This window comes from Mycteria americana, chromosome 23 (assembly GCF_035582795.1).
Source record: "Mycteria americana isolate JAX WOST 10 ecotype Jacksonville Zoo and Gardens chromosome 23, USCA_MyAme_1.0, whole genome shotgun sequence".
NCBI lineage: Eukaryota > Metazoa > Chordata > Aves > Ciconiiformes > Ciconiidae > Mycteria > Mycteria americana.
The window spans coordinates 2619944-2642351 of record NC_134387.1 but is presented as its reverse complement, the minus strand read 5'-3'; the positions used below and the strand labels follow the sequence as shown (position 1 = coordinate 2642351).

General features: G+C 61.0%; 1 protein-coding gene across 5 annotated transcripts in view; it reads right to left on the bottom strand.

Annotated features, from left to right (window-relative positions):
• Window positions 1-540: 540 nt before the first annotated feature.
• Window positions 541-22408, bottom strand: part of TET3 (tet methylcytosine dioxygenase 3) — a 30085-nt gene continuing 8217 nt past the window's right edge. For 4 of the 5 annotated variants that reach the window (XM_075523794.1, XM_075523795.1, XM_075523796.1 and 1 more), the window contains 9 exons: window positions 11444-13673; window positions 8760-8850; window positions 8185-8278; window positions 7539-7747; window positions 7257-7407; window positions 6692-6781; window positions 6434-6571; window positions 5683-6019; window positions 541-5302 (listed from right to left, as the gene is read on the bottom strand). In XM_075523794.1, the coding sequence (XP_075379909.1) occupies window positions 3576-5302; window positions 5683-6019; window positions 6434-6571; window positions 6692-6781; window positions 7257-7407; window positions 7539-7747; window positions 8185-8278; window positions 8760-8850; window positions 11444-13673 (5067 nt within the window). In that variant the 3' untranslated portion in view covers window positions 541-3575. Of the gene's footprint in view, window positions 5303-5682; window positions 6020-6433; window positions 6572-6691; window positions 6782-7256; window positions 7408-7538; window positions 7748-8184; window positions 8279-8759; window positions 8851-11443; window positions 13674-16416; window positions 16517-22408 lie in introns of those variants that run through there. The other variant, XM_075523797.1, reaches the window with a different exon arrangement.

Sequence of the window (22408 nt, the reverse complement as noted above, 5' to 3'; positions counted from 1 at the left end):
ATGTCCACGATGTGTGGCCGAGCACCATGCCCGAGCGCTTTGGCCATGATGCGTGGCCGAGCACCGTGCCCGAGCACCTCGTCCATGATGCCTGGCCGAGCACTGTGCCCGAGCACCATGTCCGCGCACCATGTCCAAGCACCGCCGTCGAGCACCACGTTCACACGCCCTGGCCGAGCACCGCGTCCATGTACCACGTCCGAGCACCACGTCCACGACGTGGCCGAGCACCGTGCCCGAGCATCGCAGCCGAGCACCTCGTCCGAGCGCCACATCCACACACGGCTCTCCCGCCGGCACCCTGGCCCCGCACCGGAGGGGAACGGCTCCACCGCGAGCCCTTTTGGTGGGACATTTCCGACACGGCACCGATTTCAGTTTGCATAAACCCAACCGGCTCCCGGCACGCTTCGAGCTGTCGCTCCAGAAAAGTAAACTTCCTTCTCAACGACATTGCTTTTTTTTTTTTTTCTTGGTTCCCTAGTTTCGTATATACATTAGTAGCACCTCAGCGAGATGGAATCAGGCAGAAGCGTGATACAGTTTGTTAAAACACCATAGCACCGTTTTTATTAGAAGATTTCATTTAATAAAAATATGCCTTATAGAGCCCACAAAGCATACTCCAGTATTAAAAGGAAAAATCAGCAATTGAGGCACCTCAGGGATTCTGGTTTCCTTCTCCTTCCCGTGCCTCGTCCCGAGAGCGTCGAGATGGGGAGGGGGGACCCCCGAAACGTGTCCCCCGGTCCCCGCCCGAGGCGAAGCATCGCGGCCGGAAAAACCGAAGCGGGGTGGCAGGAGCCCATCGGGGCTCCCCACGCCAAGCTCTCCCCAGGCTTTCTACCGCGGGCGTTGTCCTAGCGCCATCGTGGCCGCGACGTGCTGCAAAATTAGGTCCCCATCCCACCCCGAAGCGATTAAAAACATCCCCCCCCCTCCCCCCGCCCCCAGCGAGTCCCCCTTAACGCCGCGGCCCCCCTGGCTTCGGCGCGGGTGGGATGAGCACGGCCGCCGGGACGGGTAAAGGAAAAGATTTTGCTTGAAAAACAGCCTCTCAGCAGCAAGGGGTAAAGAGCTGTGCATAGATTTCTAGTTTTCGTAGAAGAAGTCTGAAGCGTGCTAATTTTTAATGACTGAGATTTGAGGTAGGTTAGACATTATGTAGTGTAAAAACGTGAGACTGCAGCAGTTCTTGCTCCCCGACCCGCAGCGCCGGCATCTCCCCGCTTACCCGGGTTGAACCCGCCGGAGCCAACGCCGCGCCGGACCGAACCCCCTCCCTGCACCAAAAAAAACCTCCGAGGAAGCAGGACTTAGACAGGTTACACGGACCCTCGCCTTCTCCGAACGCACCCCTTTTCCTCCCGACTCTAAACGCATCCAGGCGAAGCTCGCAAGGCACCCCCGCCACGACAGTCAGACCAGACCCCGGGCGACGCGAACCGGGGCCGGCACCCGAATCCGGCCCCGCCGAACGCCGCTGGCGGGCATCAGCCGGGTCCCCTTTTCGCCCTCCGAACCACATCGACACACCGGGTCCCCGCGCTGGAACCGGCATCGCCCGCGGGCATCCCTAAAATCTGACTTGCCATCGACTCTTACAATCCTGATATGCTATTGGGTATTTATAAGAAAAGCGGTAATAGCTCGTTGAGTTTCCTTGTCAAATATACGCGACTTTACAGATTACGGTTAAAAAAAAAAAAAAAAAATTAATTATGAAGGACGGACAAAGCATGTTAAATATTCTGCCAGTATTTACAGTTCTCCCACAATAATCTTGTTTAAAACATACTGCTTTCAAGTTGTTGGGGGGGGGGGAAGAGGGGAGTTGTTTTTTAAGTTTCGCTTTTGTTTTTAAATCTAGGTGAAAGTGCTTTTAAAAAAATTCTTTCCCTATTTACAGGTTTAAAATCAGACCACGTAAATGTTCAGGCTGTTTTACCGAGATCCTGCTGATCTGTGCCAGTGCGCAAGGAAGGAGGGTGACAGTAAACACAAGGTGATTTCTGCACGGTGACGGCGTCGGCGCTGGCTCGCTGGCTCTCCAAAAGGCACCTGAAAGTGCAAAAGCAACGACCCCGGGGACGCCGGCACCCGGATTCGGCCACGCCGCCCTCCCGGCGAGCCGCGGGGGAGCTCGCCCACCCGCCCGTCCATCCCGGCACGGCTTCGGCATCGGGGACGGGCGGAAAGTCTCGACTGAGATTGTTCGAAAAGCACCACGCGGTTGTTGTCGTCGTTGGGTTACGTGTTGGGGTTTTTTTGCGGGAAGAACGGCGATCCGTAGGAAGGAGGGATGGCACCCGGGGAGAGAAAAAGCACCGAGCCCCGGCGGCGCTCGCCACCGCACCGGCTCGCCGGCACCGGCGGGGAAGGCAGACCGGCGGGGATTTTGGCCAGCCAAGCCTTGGGATTCGCTCTTCCCAGAGCCGATCGCACGGAGAAAGTCCCCCGGAGACGGAAAGCACCAGACTTTAGCAACAGTGATGTACAGAGAGCAACACTAGCTATTCACAGTTTGGGGTTGGTTTGTGTTTTTTTCCTGTTTTTGTATTTTTTTTTTTTTCTTTCTGTTTTTGTCCTGTCGGCTCCTTTAGAGACGCCGCCGCTGTCGCTCTCCCCGGGGCCGCCGGCAAAGGAGCCCCCAAGTCCGAGCCCGAGCGCGGCACCCCAGCAGCGGCAGTCCCCAGCCCGGACGTGTCCTGAGGTCTCCGGCGCCGGGAAAGACGCCGGCTCGCTCCGTCCCGGCGGAGCCGATCCCGCCGATGGCGAGGAGCCGAGTGAAGACGCGCCGTCCCAGGACATCCCGCTCGCGAGCGGGTCTCCTGTCGCTGTAAGAAAGGACTCCTCGAGTTGCAAAATAGGTATTTTTAGGTCCTTGGGAAAAAAAATAATCGGATGTTCAGCGTGTCCGGCTGACGGTAAAGCACACGATGCCGCCAGCCCCCACGCGTTGGAGCTGGAGGGAGTCACCTCTTGCCTTTAAGCTGGTTTGGTGTTCAGGTTGTTTTTTTATTTGTGTTTAGGGGTTTTTTTTTCGATGTTGGCTTCTTTTTCGAAGATCGGCTTCGTCTTGTCGTCAGAGTAAAAAATAAAATAAAATAAAATCCAATAAATAGGTATTTTTAAGTGGAATTAAAAACCTCTCCTTTGCGAAAGGACGCTATAAACTTCTCCCTCCGTTCGCACGGCGCACGAGGCTAGATTAAAAAAACGTGGAGATATAAATATGAGATTACCGAAATGCGTCAAACAGCATCGTTCCTCTTTTTTTTTTTTTCTTTTTTTTTCAATCGAGTTTTGCTTTGTTTGCCAACTCCTCGCCAAGCGCAGCTCTCCGACGGCGTGCGCCCGCGCCGGCTCCGCTGTTTCCGAGCGTGCGTGTTGGGTTCGCTTTCTGTGGGTTGGGTTTTTTTGTTGTTGTTGTGTTTTGCTTCGTTTTTGCCGTTTTTTTGTGTTTTTTTTTTTTCTTCTCCCCCACGCCCGAGGAGAAAGCACCACGAAGCAACGCCGGGCTCCGGCGCTGCCGAGGGTTGAGGTAAGATGGGGCCGCGGCGGTTGCCTCCGTCTCAGATCCAGCGGCTGTAAGGGCCCGTCACCTTGGTGTAGGCGTAGGAGGACACAGTGATGGCGGAGTTGGTGGGGATGGCCACCGCCTGCCGCGTGGGGACCGAGTCCCTCCTCTCCTTGCTGGGCGCCTCGGTGGCCAACGCGCCGCCCCACTTGCGTTTCTTGGCGAAGGCTTTGGCGTCCGGCGGGAGACCCAGGCGTGCCGCCTCCTCTTGCCGGGCCCGAGCCCGCTCCGCCAGCTGCTTCATCTTGGCCTCCCACAGCGCCAGGCCGTGGTTGGGCTGGTTCAAGTTCTTGTGTTGGTAGAAGACCAGGGAGATGCGGGTGGGGTGGCAGCGGTTGGGTTTCTTCAGCGGGGTGGTGGCGTGGAGCTCGCGGCGGGCGCACTCGATGAGGATGGAGCCGTGGGCAGGTGCCACGGCCACCCCGCCGATGTTCTCGTCCAGGAAGTTGTGCTCGCTGTCCGACCACTCCTCCTCCTCTTCCTCCTCGTCCTCCTCATCCTCCTCCTCCTCCTCCTTCACCGCCTTCTCTGGCAGATCCTCCTCCAGGCCGAAGGGGTCCCACGGCTTCTCCCGGTGGGGCCCCACCACCCCTTTCTCACCCACCACCGCCTCCCATGGCTTCTCTGGCAGACCCGGGCTGGGTGCCGGCGTCCTCCGCTCCTCCGCCTTCACCGAGCCCCACGGCTCCTCGGGGAAGCTGGGCAGCCCCGGTAAGGCCGAGCTGAAACCCAGCGGCCCCAGCAGGCTCGAGGTGCCCGTGCCGGCCAGCGCCGCCTCCCCCAGCTTGCAGGGACTCCACGGTTTCGGCAGCAAGCCCGAGCCGCGTGCCGCTGCCGCCTCTCCTGCCAGGACGTTGGGCCACTGCTTCTCCGGCGGCGGCAAGCGCATGGCAGCGTCAAAGGCGCTCGGCTTCTCCCGCCCACCCGAGCTCGGCGCCAGGGCGCTCCACGAGCCCTCCGCCGTGCTAGTCCTCTCGGGGGAAGACGCGCCCCGGGACGCTTTGAAGGGGCTCCACCGCTGCTCCGGCCCCCCGCCACGCGCCGGGATGGCCGGCAGGGCTAAGCTGGCGCCGGGCACGGCCACCGCGCCGGGAAGGGGCTCGATGGTGGGCGGAGGGTCCGGGGGCTCCTGCTTGATGGGCCGGCTGCCAAAACAGTTCTGTGCAAACGGCAGTGCCTCCTCCGAGCCCGAGCTAGTCCTGTGCGCCCCGGCCACCGCTGCTTTCTGCTGGCTGGCGTAGCGGTTAGCCCGCTCATAGGTGCGCTGGTGATGGTTTTTGCTCCGGACGCTGTGCGGGATGGGCTCGGGGAAATCGGCGTTCCCATAGGTGTGGTTGAGGTTCTCCTGCAACACCGGGACGTCAGGCTTCTTCTCGTAGCCGTTGCTCACCCAGCTGCTCCCGCTCCTCTCGGGCGCCCCGTAATTCAGAAACTGCGAGGGGAACACGTGGTTGCTGGAAAAGCCGTAATACCCGAAGGAGGGAAGCGCGAACTTGGAGTGAAACCCGTTCACGGAAGGCAGATTGGGCTGTGCATAGTAGGAATGGTAAGAGTAAACACTGTTCATGCTGTACGGGTCGGAGGGCCGGCAGCTCCCCAGCACCGAGTAGCTCTCCACCACCGCGTTGCCGTTGTACTTGAAGGCGTTGTAATGGCTCTGCGGCTCCACCTTGATGGAAGGTTTCAGCGGCTGCGGGGGCAGCCCGCTTTTCAACGCCATACCTGCGGGCACAGCACACACACAGCCCCTTGTGACCCGCCGGCCGAGGAAACTGCCTGTGGGGAGCAAGGACCCCCAAAATTCGGCCAGACTTGAAAATCCCAAGGTGATGGGCTCACCGGCCAGGCGCAGAGGTCAGCGTTGCCCGTCATCGCCCGGTGTGCTGGCGCCGATTGGCGCCCACGCTCTGGGCTGCGGCGAGAGCTCCCCACCGCACCGCAGTACGGGGAAAAACCCAGGCGCCACAGAAACGCCATCCTGCACCCCGACAAGCCGAGCGCTCAACGCCGCCAGCCCGAGAAAGCCCCCAACCGCATCCCTGTCCCCTCACGCGCTTTCCGGACGGCTCGGGGCGGCAGGACCTCGGCTCTGCCCCCGTTACCTGCATTTTGCTGGAGCGTGGGGAGCTCGAGCGCTTCCTGCTTGATCTTCTCCGGCGTCATCAGCTTTTCTTTCTGCAGCTTCTTCTTCTCCGCAGCGGCTTTCTTCGCTTCCAGCTGCCTCTGCCGGCAGGACTTGGCGGGCTCGGGCAGCTTGCGGACCTCACGGGGGAAGGACGTGAGCACCTGGATGGCCCCACTGCCCACCTTGGCGTTTTGGTTCTCCTCGCTGCCGAACTCATCCGTGCTGGACATCTTGTAGAGGGGGAGGACGTGCAGCTGCTCATCTTCGGGGATCTTCCCCACCACGCGATTGTCTTCCTTCGTCAGCGTGCAGACCTGGGGGAGCGCAGGGTGCCATCAGCGGGACGCTGATGGATGTGGCCCGTGCAGGACAGGGACAAAACCTCCTCCTTATTCCCCCCATCGATGTGAAGCCACGCCAGCCTGGCATCCCCCGCAGCCCGCACCGGTTCCCAGCAGCATTCAGAAACCTCCCGCGGGGTTTAGGTCAGACAAAAGCAAACGCACGGTTCCCTAGCTGGACCCAGCTTTCATCTAGCTGGGGTGGCTTCAGCACCCCACAGACCTGAAGGGTTTCATTTGAGGTGTGCAAACACCGCAGACCGGCCACTGGAGTCATGCAGGTAGGATGGCTGGGGACAGCGGGGACCGAGTGGCTCAAAAAGGAGCAACCTGAAACGGGGGGTGGGAGGGGGGCATCCCAAGAAGTCCCAGCGGCCGCCTGCTTACCACCGTGCAGCCGTTGTAGAGGTTATGCTGATCTTTGTGAGCATGAGCGCAGAAGTCCATGCACGCCGTCACTCCGGAGAACGGCCTCCCCTCCTTCAAGCCCAGCCGGCAGTCTATCGCTACGTCCTCGTTGGTAACCTGGCAGAAGGAGGAGAGGGCTCCAGTTATCTGAAATCTCCTACGCGCCGCCACCCCGCACCCGTTTCTGCCGGCCACCGGGCCGGCGTGCTCCGAAGTGGACGAGCAGGTGGCCAGTACCTGGTTTTGGTAGGCTTGCGGTGCCAGCCTCTTGTAAAGCGGAGCAACCTCGGTGGCCAAGTCCTGAAAGCTTTTCCGGAGCAGCTCTTCCTGCGGTAAGGAAAAGAGCAGGACGTCACCCAGAGGTGTCAGCAGCAGAGCCCCCGCAACGCCACACGGCATCCGACCCGTCCCACGATGTCCCTCACCACGCAAAGCACGTGGCTTAAATCTCTGGTGAGGTTTTGGCCGTTCAGCCTCCAGCCTCAGCGTCTGTTGTGCTTTCGCTTGCTCGACCCATGAGCCCCCTGGCATCTTCCCTGGGGTTTCTAGAGAGACCCCGTTTGTGCCACCCCATACCGGCACTTGCTGTCACACCAAAAGTCCTGGCTCTGGGATGCCAAGGCGAGCCTGCCCTCTGGTTTCACCAGATTGGCTTTCTTTCCCCCATCTCCCTAATTCATCAAAAATCCCACAAGGAATCCTATTTTCAGGCTTCCCCCCTGCAAAACTTGGAGCTGGGGGTACAAGGAGGTCCAAACCCACAGCCCTGCCGGTGCTGCCCGGCTCCGCCCGCGTCACCCACCTCTTTGGGATTGTCCCCCACCAGCCTGAACTTGCGGGGAGTTTTGCTCCGGGCGTATTTGCAGCCATTAAAATACATGCTCCAAGAGCAGCCGAAGGAGAAGGAAGCGCCGCAGGTGTTGGGGTCCTTGCCTTGGCACGCGCAGGTCCGGCTGCGGGAGGGACACCGCAGAGGAGCATCAGCCGCCGGCGCGGTGATGGCAGCTCCGAAAACAGGGGGGACCCCTGCATCCCCTTCCCACCCCGTTTCCCCGAACCGGACCGGTGGCGCGGTGCAACTTACTCGTCGTTCAAGCCGCAGCGGCGGCTGGTGGGGTTGCCGTACTTGGTGAGGGTGTCGGTGAGCTCCTGGTACAGCGTGTCGCCCAGTGTGCGGGGGATGCCCTCCCAGGCCAGGATCAGGATGATGATGACGGCGTTCTGGCAGTGGTGGCCGGCCCGGTGCCGCACCAGGCACAGCAGCTTCTCCTCTTGGTTGTGTCTCCGGATCACCTGGAAAACAGAGGGGCCGAGTCAGACCACTCCGATGGCAAACACCTCCCGGGATGGGGAGGACCCCAAAAGCGGGTCCTGGCTGCCTTCCACAGCACCCCGTGGGGATCTGGGGGGACAGAGCTGTGGGGGCTCCCATGGTTGCATTCACCCCCATGGGCTTTGGGAAACCGAGGGGGGAACATGCCCGGCTCCGGGGCCGCAGGCACGGACGTGCCGTTCGGCGAGTGCCGAGGGTGGGAAACCCCGTGGAGTTTCCCTGGGGGCGGCTGCTCTCGCTTCCTCCTTGTCAGCCGCAGATGAAGCATCCCGCCCCTGCCCGCTGCAGCCACCGCCGGCGGGGGACCTCCTCGTCCCCAGGCAGGGAGGGGACGGGCAGGAGGGTTACCCCAGGGAGGGGTCCGAGGGCGGACGAGAGCCAGGGCGCAGGCACTCACCCACTTGGCGATGGGGCAGCCCCGGGAGCTCTTCCCCTCCTTCCCCGTGTAGATGACCTTCTCGATGCGGATGGCCTTGCCCTTCTCGCCGTACCTGCCAGGGGACGGGCATCAGCGCCGCTCGCCCCCACCACGCTCACGAGGCCCCCACTCGCCTCACGGGACTCCACTCACCCCCACTAGACCCCACTTGCCCTCATGGGACCCCTCATGAGTCCCCACTCACCCTCGCAGGATGCCACTCTCCTTCACGGGACCCCACGGGACCCCACTCGCCCTCGTGAGCCCCCGCTCATCCTCATGGGACACCATTCGCCCTCATGGGACCCTATCCACCTTCATGGGACCCCACGGGACCCCACTCGCCCTCACAGGACCCCGCTCACCCTCACAAGCCCCAACTTGCCCTCATGGGTCCCCACTCACCCTCACGGGATCCCTCATAGACCCCACTCATCCTCACAGGACCCCTCACAAGCCCCTGTTCTCCCTCATGGGCTCCCACTCGCCCTCACAAGCCCCATCTCACCCTCACGGCCCCCCAGGACGGGACGGTATGGGGCGAGGGCCCTTACCGCTCCTCCATGAGCTCCCTGATGGATGCCACGGTGGGCCCCGAGCCCAAGTGGGTGTAATACGGCCCCTCGTCCTTCTCCACGATTTGCTCTGCAGAGGCAGGAGGGGGGGGACAGAGATTTTGGGGTTTGCACCTCCACCGGCTGCCCCGAAGGATGCCAAACCCCCAAATTCCCTCAAATCGAGCACTTTTGTGCCAAAAATCAAAGGTTCCTCAACGGCGTTTCCCCCTAAGAGCACCGGGGAAGGGAAGCCGCAATTAGGGGTTCGGTAAACAGCCCAGCAGCTCCTCTTCATTTTCTGCTCCCAGCACGAAAATGCTGCTGGGGAACACGGGGACAGATGCTCAGACCCGCACCCTTCGGGGATCCAGAAACCTCCCCGAGGGGCCACAGCCCCTCCGAGCATCCCGGCAGCAACTGCGGCCCCATCCCGGCACGGGGGATTTGTGCCGGCCGCTCGAGTGCGGTGCATTTTGATGAGCTCTGCCAAGGAGAAGCGATTAGCAGCAGCGGGTGATTCGGCAAACAACCCCCCCAAGCCCCTCTGCTCCCCGCCAGCTCCCACCCTGGGCACCCGTCTGGCCCTGCTCACCGGGAACAGCCCAGCTGGACGCTGCCAAAACCATCACAGGATGATTTTGGGGCTGAAAACTACTGCTGCCTGCTTTTAGGCTTGCCCGGAGGATTTGGGGATGCTCATGGGATGCCCCAAGCTGGCTGAGCCCGTGCAAGGAAGGAGCTGCTGCGTGGGAGAGAGGCTGAAGGATGCTGGGGCTACGGGAGGAGGATGCTGGGGCTACGAGAGGAGAAGGCTGGGGCTACGGGAGAAGGATGCTGGGGCTATGGGAGGAGAAGGCTGGGGCTACAGGAGAAGGATGCTGGGGCTACGGGAGGAGAAGGCTGGGGCTACGGGAGGAGAAGGCTGGGGCTACGGGAGGAGAAGGCTGGGGCTACAGGAGAAGGATGCTGGGGCTACAGGAGAAGGATGCTGGGGCTACGGGAGAAGGAGGCTGGGGCTACGGGAGAAGGAGGCTGGGGCTACGGGAGAAGGAGGCTGGGGCTACGGGAGGAGAAGGCTGGGGCTACGGGAGAAGAAGGCTGGGGCTACGGGAGGAGAAGGCTGGGGCTACGGGAGGAGAAGGCTGGGGCTACGGGAGGAGAAGGCTGGGGCTACGGGAGAAGGATGCTGGGGCTACAGCCCTGCAAGCAACACACCCCTCGCAGCAGCAAACCCCTCGGGGCTTTTAGGGCATGAAGGTGCCGGCGCGGGAAGCAAAGGATGCTCCGGGCAGGCGCGGCGGCGCAGGGGTCGATCTCTGGCACGCGGGGATGCTCGAACGCCACCGGGTGGGACGCATCCGGCACGACGGCCGGGTCTGATCTGTCTTTCCATCTCTCTGCTCTCATCGCCCTGATTTTCATTCCTGTCATGTTTAACTGGCTGGGCGCCAGGGCGAGGAGAAAGCCGGGCTCAGCTGGGCTGCAGCTGTCCAGACAGAGATCAATACGGGACACGCAGCGAAGGCTGATTTTATTACAGCGTCTAACAGCACAGGCACCTAATAAAGCACCGAGCCCCGACTCCTACTTAATTGCTTTCTCTCACTGCTTTTCCTTGAGAAAATGGAGAGAGGTGGCAGGGGGGGAAACCCCCCTCTCCCAGCCCCTAAACCACGCTGCAAAAGAAAAAGCAACCCAAATCTTTTCCTGGCAACGCAGGGCGAAACTCTGAGATCAGTTCGAGCGGCTCCAGAAAAGCCTTTCATTCGCTCGGTGCCGTTTGGGCTAATTACTGCTGCCATTTACAAGCAAATAAAGAAATAATCATAAGCCCCACTAATAAAGTGCAGCTTGGGCTTGGGCCGAGGCCACCTCTCCCAGCGACGTGGGGCTTTGTTTTTCCGGCTGGATGCCCCAAATCCTCACCCTGCTCCTCCCAGCTCCCGTCTAAATTTTGGGGAGGGAAGATCCAGCTCCCAGTGCTTGGATGGAGTTGGACCGTGGGGACCGGGTGGGAAATCTCTAGCACTTGCTGCAAAGTCTAACAAATGCCAACACACATTAAAAAAAAAAAAAAAAAACCAAATCCAAGAGTTTGGAGCCTTTTCAATGAATCCTGGTGGGATCAGCCACCGAACAACCCAGCATCCCAGCAGCAAATACAGCTCCAGGCATAAACACGCACGCTGAGTCATAGTTTGGGTTACTTGGAGTAACCCAAACCAGCTAATTTGGCTTAAAATAGCAGGAATAACCAGGCAAGTTGGGTTTTAGGCGAGTTTCGGCGCTGGGACAACCATGGGCCCCTCTATGGGATTTAGCTGAGCAGTTAAGCAGAGGGAAAACCCAACAGCCCTTTGGTTTTGCAGCTCTTCCAACCCACGCCACCACAGCCAGGTCGGCGTCAGTGCCACCCCCACGGTGACGCGGCGATCGCTCAGCGTTTGCCGTCTGACCGTAAAAATAAGAGAGGAAAAAGAGAAAGCAAAAGCGGGCTCCGCAGCATCGGGGTTTCGCCACGCAAGCGCCGCGTCTCCCCAAAAAGCGGGGGCTTTGCCAGTGCCGCGGCATCGTTCCGTTATTTATCCAGGGCAATCCCACCCTGCAAAGCCACCTCCTCGAAATGCCACTCCAGGGCTCGCTGCCACCCCGGTAATCCCCCGGCACGGCCGCTCGCTCACCGACACAGTCGCAGGTGGGGAACTCTGCTTGCGCCCGCTTAGCCGGGGTGTCCAGGAGGCTTTTGGTTGGCGTGTCCAGATATTTCAGCGGCGACTCCAAAAAGCCGCTCAGGGTCGGTGTCAGCGGCACCTCGTCCTTGGTGGGTGTCCCGTCGGCATCATCCGCGTCCGGGTTTTGGCTTTCCTCGGAGTAAAAGCACGTGGTCGACACCACGGTGATAGCACCAGAAGACTCGATTTTGATCTGTTTGGGGGACCGGGCGGTGAAGGGGGGCTCTGAAAGCGGACCTTTCCCCGGTGAAAATGAAAAGCTTTTGGGTCCAGCTTGGGGAGCGCTGCTCGAAGCCGGGGTGGCGGCGGCGGTGGTGGCGGGCACTTGTGGGGTTGGCGCCGGTCCCCCCAGTAGCTCGGCAGCCCCAGAGGCGAGCGGGGCGGGCGTCTCGGGGGGCTGCAGGTTGAAATTCTCCCCGAATTCTGCTTCGAATTGCCGGATGAGCTCTTCCAGCTTGTCATCCACCACAATGGGGGTCGGGGCGGCGGATGGGGGGGCGGCCGGTGCTTCCTCTGAGCCGGTCGAGCCCGCCGGCACCGGGTGAATTTGGGGGCCCCCCCCGGGGGCACCCCTTTCCTGAGAGTCGGGAGCCGGGGGGCCGCCGTCGAGGGGGTTCGGTGGCGGGGGGCGAGCGGCGGGTAGGGGTAGTGCAAGAGGCTGGAGCGGGAAGGCAGGCGGCGGCGGCTGCGGTTCAGTTTGCATCTCTTCGGCGGGGGGTTCGGCGGGCGCCCGAAACCCCTCCAGGCTGATCTGCCAGAGGGGCAGGAAGAGCGGCTGCGAGTCCTTCTGCTTCGCCTTCTTGATCTGCACTTGCTTACGGAGCGGTTTGGCCGGGGGGGGCTTTTCGGGCGGCGTTTTCTTCTTTTTCTCTTTGGCCTGCTTTTCGAAGGGCTTGGGGGGCACGGCCGGGGCACCGGGAGCCCACCAGCCGCTCGGCCGATCCAGGGGTGCCGCCGCCGCCGCCGCCAGGCTTTGCTCGAGGAAGAGGCTGCGCTTGTGGTGGAGATGCTGCTGCAGGACCAGCTGCGTCTTCTTGTGCAGGTCGGGCTCCGGCGGTGCCGGCGGCAAACGGGGGCCGCCCAGCGCATCCTTGCCGGGCACTCGTTCGGGGGGCTCCGTTTTAGGTGCAGTCGCTTTGCCGGCCGTCGCTTCGGGTCTCTTGAAAGCTGCCTTGATGTAGTCGTCGGTGTTACCCAGCAGCTGCTCCAGCTCCGCCATGGGGTCTCCGGCCCCCGCCGCCCCCTCCGCCTCCAGCCCCCACGCCGCCGCGAAGCCCCCCCGGGGAGGTGCTGCACCAAAAAACGGCTCTGGAGCTGCTCCCGGCTCTGGAGGATAACGGGGCTCGTCCCCTCGCTGCCACGCAGCCCCCGGCGGGGCAAGGGGGCCGGGGCCGAAGGGGGCGGCAGGGGGCGGCGGGGGTGGCGGCGGCGGGGGCTGGCCATCGCCGGCGGGCTGGGGGAGAGCGGCTGAGAGCTGCGTCAGGGCTTCGATGGCTATGGCGGTCTGCAGGCTGATGTTCTTCTCCTTGGCGATGGTCAACGCGTTTTGTGAAAAGGGGAGGCCGTCGGGCGGGCACGGCTCGACGGTCTCAGGCACCGGCTGGGGGTCGATAGCACCTTCCTGGGGGGGTGGCGGGGGGTTGGTGGCAGTGGCACGGGGCCTCGGTGATGCCGGCTCTTCGCCGAGAGCCGTCTTGATTTTCTGCTCCAGCCATTCCAGGTAGTCGGGGCACTCGGGGCCATCGCAGTTGCAGTTGGGGGGCTTCACGCCGTGCTTGGCCAAAGCCAGGGCAGCCTTGAGGGCGTGCAGGTCCTCTCCCCGCGGCACGCCGTCCGCCGCGCTCAGCCCACCCCGGCTCATGTCCGAGTCGAATTTCTCGTACAGCAGCGAGGGCGAACCCGGAGGCAGTAGCCGGTAGGAGGAAACGGCTTCGGCCACCGCCGAAAAGGCCACCAGGTTCCTGACGTCTTCCAGATGGGCTTTACCAGCGGCGGGCGGCTGGCCCGGTGACCAGCCGCTCGGCTCCATCAGCGTGCTGCCCCCCGCCTCCGGCCGGCCCCCATTCGCCAGGCTGAGCCTGCTGCCCTCGTTCAGCCGCCTTTCTTCGACATAATTAATTGGCCCTTCTTCCATTTGGCTTCTGCTGGGTCCATCAACCGGGTCGCCCGCTGAACCTGTCTGCGAGGAGGGAGAGAGGAGAGACATCAGCATCCCCCGCCACGACCCACGTGCCATCATCCCCCACCCTCTTTCTCCCTCTTTTTTTTTTTATCCTCCCCTTTCCCCATGTCTTTTTCTGACCTGGATGATGAAGACGCAAACGAGCCACGCGAAAAAATAATCACCGCTGGCAAAACCACGCGGGTTTTGCCCTGCTGCGTAAGGAGCAGCTCGGCTCAAAAGGCGGACGGTTTCCACCACGCTGGCCCCGCGCCGCCCACGTCCCCACCCCGCCACCCGCTTTCGAAATTGCTCACAGGACGGTTTGGGATTTCCATCGCCCGCCGAGAGCGAAACACGGCGGGGTGGGACGATGAGGGCGTCCCCGGCTCTGGCGACACAGTTTACACTGGCGAAGGAAGTGGCACGGGGAGAAAAGGGGGGTTTTTTTGGACCCATGCCCAAAGCAAACATCCTGGCTGGGAGCAGCCGTCCTTCGCCGGGGGCCACGGCACGGCAGGAAGCCGCCGAGTTGGCTATGCCGGTGCCAGGGGCGGCGCGGGGACGCTTTCACCTCGAATAACCCAGCGTCTGTATCAACACGGCTGGCCAGGGCCCCCGGCAACGCCGAGCTACAGCACCGGCGTCCAGAAAACCGGCCGCGTGCCAAGAAGAGACCAAAACCATTAGAGCCTTCATGTCGACGCGAGGCAGAGGCACCCAGGGAGCCCGTCACCCCGGCGTCTGGGCTCACGCACCCTGATTAAGACCCTCCAAGGGGTTTTGCCAGGGATAGGAGGGGTCTTTCTGTGCTCTGTGGCTCTCTCCCCCCTCAAAGGCGGGGATTTTAGTGCTCCGGCGGCCAGGGGTGCTGGGCACTGGCAGCGTATTTAGCAGTTTGCTGATAACCGGGGGAGCTTCCTGCAAGCTAAAAATACAGCAAAGTTCACTGGAAAAAAATATGACAAAGCAAGCAAAGGCTGTGGGCAGAGCTTCCTGCCTCTGGACGGTGCCGGCACCGGCTCGCGGGAAGGATCCGCAGCCCAGAAGACTCGCGGGAGACCCTGAGTTACGGCTAGGTGCACGAGCAAGCTGTCAGCGTGCGGTTGTTGGCGGTGGAGCCGCGTTTAACCCTTCAGCCACCAGCCCCACGGCTTCAGCACGGGCGTCCTTCGGGGCGAGAGGACGAGCGAAGCCGCACGCTTGAGCGTGGCTGGTTTCTACACCGGAGATAAGCACGCTGCTGACTGCGGTGAAACCCCGCTGAAACTGGGGAGGAACAACTCCCGGCACGATTATATCCCAAAATGCCCCCTCCCCGGGGGTGAAAACTCCCAGGGGAGCACAGCACCGGTACAAATCACCGTGGCCCCACTCCGGCACAGGGCTCACCCTGATGCTGCTGCTGCTTTACAGGGGCTCCGGCTTCGGTCCCTTCGCAGCATCCCCGGAGCCAAGCGACGGAGCCGCGAGCGATGGGACCGGTCCATCAGGTCTGGGGAGCAAGTGCTTCGCCGCCGGTTTGTGCCGTGTGCTGGCGAAACAGCAGCCTGGGCAGGGTGGGGACAACATGCCGCCTCCGCTCTCCTTTGCAAACCAAGGAAGAAACAGCCTCGCCCGTCCTTCCTACGCCATCATCTTCCTCCTCCTCCTCCCCCCCAGCCAAAAGGGTTTTACCAAGCAGCGCACGGTGGCAGGGAGAAAAACGCCCCAAGCCCCCTCTCCAAGTCCTCGAGGGGACACACTCGTATCCAGAAGCCTCCCCAGCATCACGGCGGAGATGCCAGCCCGGAGAAACGATGACAAATATGTTTTGCTCCGAGTGGGGAGTGGATGCTGGCCCCAAGGGTTTACCTGGGGCAGGGAGGGGAACCTGCTGGGTAAGGGCAGGGGAAACCCCAAAAATCAGCCGCCGGGCTGGGGTGGCACCTTGGGCTGCTCCATCCCATAAACTGGGTTATCGACCCAGGCGGGGGATGCAGGAAAATAGTTCACCCTGCGAACACAAGGCAGGAGCGAGCATCCCCCGCTGCTCCTAAAGGGTTAATCCGAAAGCTACAGCCTTCCCCAAATCAGTGGGGGAAAAAAAAATAAAGATATATAAAAAATATAATTATTTTTATGCTGGCGCTCTCATCCAGCTCCTTTTGTTCCCAGCCCTGCAGGCTGGGAGATGGAAAGACCTCGTGGCTTCTCCCCAAAAATCGATCCCCCGCCCCCCCATCCCGACTCGCTCCAGCAGCATCCGCAGAAATCCCTCCATCACCGCCGTGGGCACCTATTCCTCCGTGCCTCGGCCCGTTTTCCCCAGAAAAAGCGCTGCCTGCCCAAACCTCCTTCCATTTGCCCCAGGAAGGAATAAAAGCTGGGGAGGGGGGAGGGAAATAAATTAAAATAAGGAGAAAACCAAGTGCTTTGGTTCGGGCTAGCTCAGCTGCTTGGCTCCTGCATGGTCCCTTCTGCATCCTCCGCGTGCTGTAAAAGGGGAAAAATCCCCCTGAGGATGAAAACATTTATTTTTTTAATCTGTTTTTCCTCTTTTTTTTTTATTTTTTCCCCTGTTTTAAATGCCTTAAACAGAGGGAAGGGAGGGGAAAAAAAAATAACCACACACGCAGAGCCCAGCTTGGAGGGTTTCCAGCCTGGGCTGCGCTCCCTGGGAATAGTCCGGAGCTGTTTATAACCCGGCGAGTGCCGGGGGGGAGCCCCGGTGGGGGCACGGTGCCGGATTTGGGTACGGCTCTGGCCGGGCAGCACTTACGTGTGCGGGGCGGGAGGCGAAGCCGGAGGCGACGGCGGGACCGTCCGGGGAGGAAAGACGAAACGAGTTGTTCAAGCCTCAGCCACCCCGGCCCTCCCCGCCCCCTGCAAAACCAGCTGGAGGAGCCATTAGCCCCAGCGCCGCGCGCACGTAGGGACGGACGGACGGACAGCGGAGCTCGCCGGCGCTGGCTGGGCCCCGAAAGGCGCCTCGACACCCCGCGTGGGGACACGGGGGGGACCCCGGCCCCGCGAGCTGGCGGGGAGGGATGGCCACAGCTCTGCTGGCTCCGGCAGGGAACCGCAGCCCCCGCCGGTGGTGGCCCTATAGATCCTGCTGCCCTATAGATCCCGCTGCCCTACAGATACAGTGACCCATATATCCAGCAACCTGCATATTCAGCAATCTTATATATCCAGCAACCCTATATAATCAGCAACTTACATATCCAGCAATCTTACATATTCAACACCCCTGTATATCCAGCAGCCCTATATATTTATCCAGCAACCCTGTATAATCAGCAACCCTATATATCCACCAATCTTATATATTCAACAGCCCTATACATCCAGCAGCCTATATAATCAGCAATCTTATACATCCAGCAGCCCTATATGTCCAACAACCCTGTATATGCAGCAATACACTATAGCCAGGAACTGAGATATTCTGCAATCCCATATATCCAGCAGACCTATATATCCAGCAACCCCAAACACTCAGCAACCCTAAATACCCAAGTTCTATATACCCAGCGACCTCTACATCCAACAACCCTATATAGCCAGCAGTCTATATAACCAGTAACCCTACACATCTAGCAGTCTATATATCCAGCAGCCCTATATAATCAGCAATCTTATACATCCAGCAGCCTTATATATCCAGTAACCCTATATATCCAGCAACTCTTTATATCCAGGAACTTATATATTCCGCAATCCATATATCCAGCAGACCTATATATCCAGCAGCCCTATATAATCAGCAATCTTATACATCCAGCAGCCTTATATATCCAGTAACCCTATATATCCAGCAACTCTTTACATCCAGGAACTTATATATTCCGCAATCCATATATCCAGCAGACCTATATATCCAGCAGCCCTATATAATCAGCAATCTTATACATCCAGCAGCCTTATATATCCAGTAACCCTATATATCCAGCAACTCTTTATATCCAGGAACTTATATATTCCGCAATCCATATATCCAGCAGACCTATATATCCAGCAACCCTAAATGGCCAGCAGTCTCTATATCCTATAGTCTGTATATCTTATTTCAAATGATTGCTTTCAACCTCCCCGCCGGGCTGTAAGACAAATGAATTAAACCCACCCAAAGCCAAAAGGGGAACAGGTTTTACATCCCTCGTCCTCCAAAAACACCCGCTTGCCCCCACCGGGGCCCCCAAAATTCCCCCGTATAAATATTTTGGGGGTTTATTAACTCCCTTGGCAGGAGCCAAACGGCTCAGCTGCAGAGAACGGAGCAACTCGGTGCACGCAAAGCAGCTTGGAAGACGCCGTTTGGTGTCATCCCGCTGCAAAAAATGCTCAATTTTATTCAAAGTGCAGAATTTGGGAGCCAGAGGAAAGCGAAGAAAGGCTGGGCCGCACCGGCGGGGATGCTGAGCCCTTCCCGGTGGCATCTGGGCGGCAGGGGGAGGATACAACGCCGTGTGCCGGGGCTGCGGCGAGGGCACAGCGGGGTGTTTGGGAGGTCAACGGCTGCTGCTGCCAGCCAGCGGCACGGGCCGGCCAAGAGGCAGGAGGCAGCTTGGCTGCCGGCCCCGTGCCGCGCCGGTGGAGCACGGCCAGCCCCGGCACTCGGCTTGTGGTTTTCCTCCTCTGGCAACAGCCCCGGGGATCCTCCGCCGGGACGGCGGCTTGGGGGGCACCGCCGGGGGGAAGCCCCGAGCATCCCTGAGTGCGGGAGACCCTACAATAACAAACAGCCCGGCCGGTGCCACCGAAGGGCTTTGCTGGGGAAGGAGATGCTACTGAAATCACACCCCCCCCCCGCCCTGCGGATTGATGCTCCTGGGGGGCACCGCCTCGCCTCGCCGGAGCCCAAAGCTGGAAAAACCACCCTCCCGGTCCCAAACCACCACCACAGTCCCCAGGTACCGGTGGGGGGGACGCCGGAGAGAAGCCGAATGGTGCGGATGCCCTAAATCCACGCTGAACGCCCCCAGAAATGGAAAACAAAGGAAATCTGGGAAGCCCGAGCACGGAGCCGGACCCACGGCAGCCCCCGGCTCCCCCCTGGCCGGGGTACCCACCGCGCCGGCTCACGGCCCCGCTGCCTCCCGGCGCCGCAGGCAGCCGCGGCTGCCTCTCCCGCCTTGTTTTCCAAGCTGTTTCCATGGCCCCGGCTGACCCCGGCGCTGGGTCTGAGCTGCTCACTCCTGTCCTCATTTAGCCCGGAGAAAAGCCGGAATAGCGCCGATGCCAAGGGAGTTGAGCTGATTTACGCCGCGGGAAGCCCAGCTCTGCTTTACACGAGCCCCGAGAGCACTTTCGGGGACCCCCATAGCCATAACCCCGCTCCGGATGGCACTGGGGCAATTATTTCACCCCCTTTTCCTTCTCACCGGGCTACAATGAGCCAGTTGAACACGATATAGTCCTGCTCCTGGCTCCTACACCAGCATCCCACCAGCGCCGGGAGCTTCCGAGGGAGATGGGGGATTTTTTTTCCAAGTGGAAAAAAATTTGTTCCCATCTCCAGCCTCCTTGTTTCCTTCAGAAATACGGTTTTCCCTTTTGGAGGGGCCACAGCTCAGGGCAGGGATGTTTGGGATGGGGATGCTCGGGTGAAGATGGTCGGGATGCTCGGAGCGGGAATGTTCGGAGCAGGGATGCTCGGGTGAAGATGCTCAGGGAAGGGATGCTCGGAGCGGGGATGTTCAGCACCGGGGCGAGGCGAGCAATGCCCCCGCGGATGCTCCCACCGGAGCAGCTTTTTGGGAAGCAAGCTGCCGCGGCCAAGCCACGGCGTGCGTTCCCACTACGGCGTGCCTTCCCACCGCGGCGCGGAGCCGAGCCGGGAGCCGCCAGTTGGCGCAGGCAGAGGGAAAGGCTTGGCACGGCACAGAGCCGCGTCAGGCTGCCGGCTCCGGCCGGGCAGGGAGGGAGCTGAGCTCTTGAAAGGGAAAAGAAGGAGAAAAAAAAAAAAAAAAAAAAACGTGGCGCTATTTTTGTTTCTTGGAGCAGTTTTTTCCTCAAACACAGCTGGCTCCTCTCGTGCCGGCGCTCGGCTACCAGATTGGCGCCGGGGCTGGCCGGGCAAAGCCAAATCACCGGCTGGTGGGGAGCGGCGGCTCGGCAGGGAGCTGGGCCTGCTCTGCGGGAAGGAAGGAGGGGATGGGGAGGAAGGGGAAGAGGAAGAGGAAGGGGAAGAAGGTGAAGAGGAAGGGGAAGAAAGGGATAGGGAGGAAGGGAAAGGGGAAGAAGGGGAACAGGAAAGGGAAGAGGTAGAGGAAGGGGAAGAAGGGGAAGAGGAAGGAGAAAAGGAAGGGGAAGAAGGGCATGGGGAAGATGGGGATGGAGATGGGGAAGGGGATGGGGATGGCGAAGGGGAAAGTGAGGAAGGGGAAGAAGGGGATGGGGAGAAATGGGGAGAAAGGGGAAGAAGGGGAGAAAGGGGGTGGGGAAGGAGGGGAAGAAGAGGAAGGGGACGGGGAGGAAGGGGACAGGGTCAGGGAGGAAAAAGGACCCACCCAGGAAGGAAGAAGGAAGGGGGAAGCGCATGGGCCGCAGGAGAAAGGCCTGGGGCCTCGCCTCGCCTCTCGCCCGGCCCCAGCCCAGCCGCCCCCGCGGGGCTGGGCCGGATTTCACAGCCCCGCTGCCAGCGTCCCCAGCGGGACCCAGCTTGGTCCCCTCCTGGCCCCACCGCCCCGCCGGTGGGGACGTTGCCACCCTGCCCGCCTGCTTTGCATTGCAAATGGGGGGAAAAGCCGGTTTTTGGGGAGCGAGGAGGAAAGCCCTGCACGCATGCACTAGCCAAACTGCACCCCAATTTTCAAGGCTTTGCCTCCCCAGTTCGAGCGGGGGGGGGGGGGGGGGGGGGGGGGGGGTCCCCGCACCCTCCTGGCCCCCAGGTCAAGTTGGGGATGTGCCACCCAGCACCCATGGGTGCTCAGCTCCCCTGCAGCCCATCCCCGTCCCATCATACCTGGGGGATGCCGCGGTCTTCCCCCCGGGACGTGGGGGCTCCTCGCACCACCGCTGCCGCCGCCGTGCCGCACAGCCCGACCTTTCGGCAGAGGAGGAGGAGGAGGAGGAGAACCATGTGCGCCACCGCCCTCCCGCCCGGCAAGCACGGACAAGTTAGTGGCGCGATGGCCGGCGGGCAGGAGCCCGGAGATGAGTGGGAGCCTGGCCCTGCCCCGTCTGGGAGAAGGGAAAACGCCGGCTCTGCCAAACCCGGGGCTGGTTTCACCACCACGACCCGTCCCCGTGGGGAAAAGCATCTTGCGGCAGGTGGGAGACGCGACCCCTCTGGATGAAATCCTTTTTCCGAAGGCCGGAGGAAGACGCACAGGGTGGAAAACGCGTGCTGGCAGCACAAACACCAGCTCGGCACTGGCAAAACCATTTTGCAGCATGCTGTACAAAAAAGAACCCTTTTTCTCCCCCAAAATTGAAAGCCCCCCGCTCCATCCCGGCTGCCTCCCCGGGGCCGGTGCTGCTGAGTCAGCACCGGCGCTGCTGAGTCACCAGAGCCACCTCAGCCCCGACGTCAACCGGCTCGGCGATGAGCTCAGCCGCGGGGGCTTCGGCACCTCCACGCTCACCGGCAGCTGCGGCACTGGCACTGCCGGGCCCCAGGGAGCCGCACGGCGAGGCTTTTGCCAGCACCTCTGCCTACATTTTGGGGTCTCACCGGCTTTTCCTCCCCCTGAAACCTCACCCGTCCCCAAAACTGCACCGATCAGCATCGCCTTGAAACCAAGGCTACCGAAACACGGCCGCCGGCTGGGCGAGGAAGCCGGCAGCGTTCCAGCTCTCCCACCCTCCGACCAGTGCTGCGATCCTCTCCCAAAAACACCCCATCATGGACCACCCATGAGCCAGGACGGCCATCGCAGTCGCCATCTGCATCCTCCCCATCTCGCTCGCCAAAAGAGGAGCGAGAATGATAAAAAAAGGGGGGAAAAAAAATCTAATTTTGCTTTTTTCCCCCCGCAGTGGGGTCATCAGCGCTGTGGGGGATGCGCCGACGCCGCCTCCGGCTTCCCCGGCCCGGTGACGGGGTTGATGACTCACGGGGAAGGAGGGGGGGGAAGCGGCGCGTGCACGGGGCCGTCATGTTTGTAAACCTAAAAAAAGCCATGTGCGGGCAGGCAGCGTGCTCCGGCCGGCAGCACCGGCTGCCAGCGGCTGCAGGCGAAGAGCACGGGGATGGGCAAGGGACAGGCAGCAGCTGCCTTCACGCTAGCATCCCGACCGGGGAAGGCTCGGCGAGGCACCCAGCGTGGGTGGGAGAAGTCGGCCCCGCTGCAAGGGCTTGTGTTGTGATGGCTTTAATTGGTGCGGCTTTCTGTGCAAGGGCTTTAACTGCAACGGCTTTAATTGGTGCGGCTTTAAGTGCAAGGGCTTTAAATGCAACGGCGTTAAGTGCAATGGCGTCAAGTGCAACGGCTTAAATGCAACGGCCTTAAATGCAACGGTGTTAGATGCAACACCAACTTGGATTTCTAAGAGGTTCAGGGTCTTTAAAGCCCCTCACCCTGTTGCTGCTCATCCCCCTCCTGCACCCCATCACCATCCAGCACAGCGTTTGCAACGGGCCGCAGCTCCCGGGATGCTCCCACCCATTTCAGCCAGGCTGGGAAGCGGGGGGCTGCGATGACCAGGGCCGTGCCACCAGCAGCCACCAGCTCTGCGGTGACGAACCCTCCAGCCATTACACAGCATCCCCCAGCCTCCGTGCTGATGACTGCAGCAATTACAACTTGCTCCAATCCATTTTT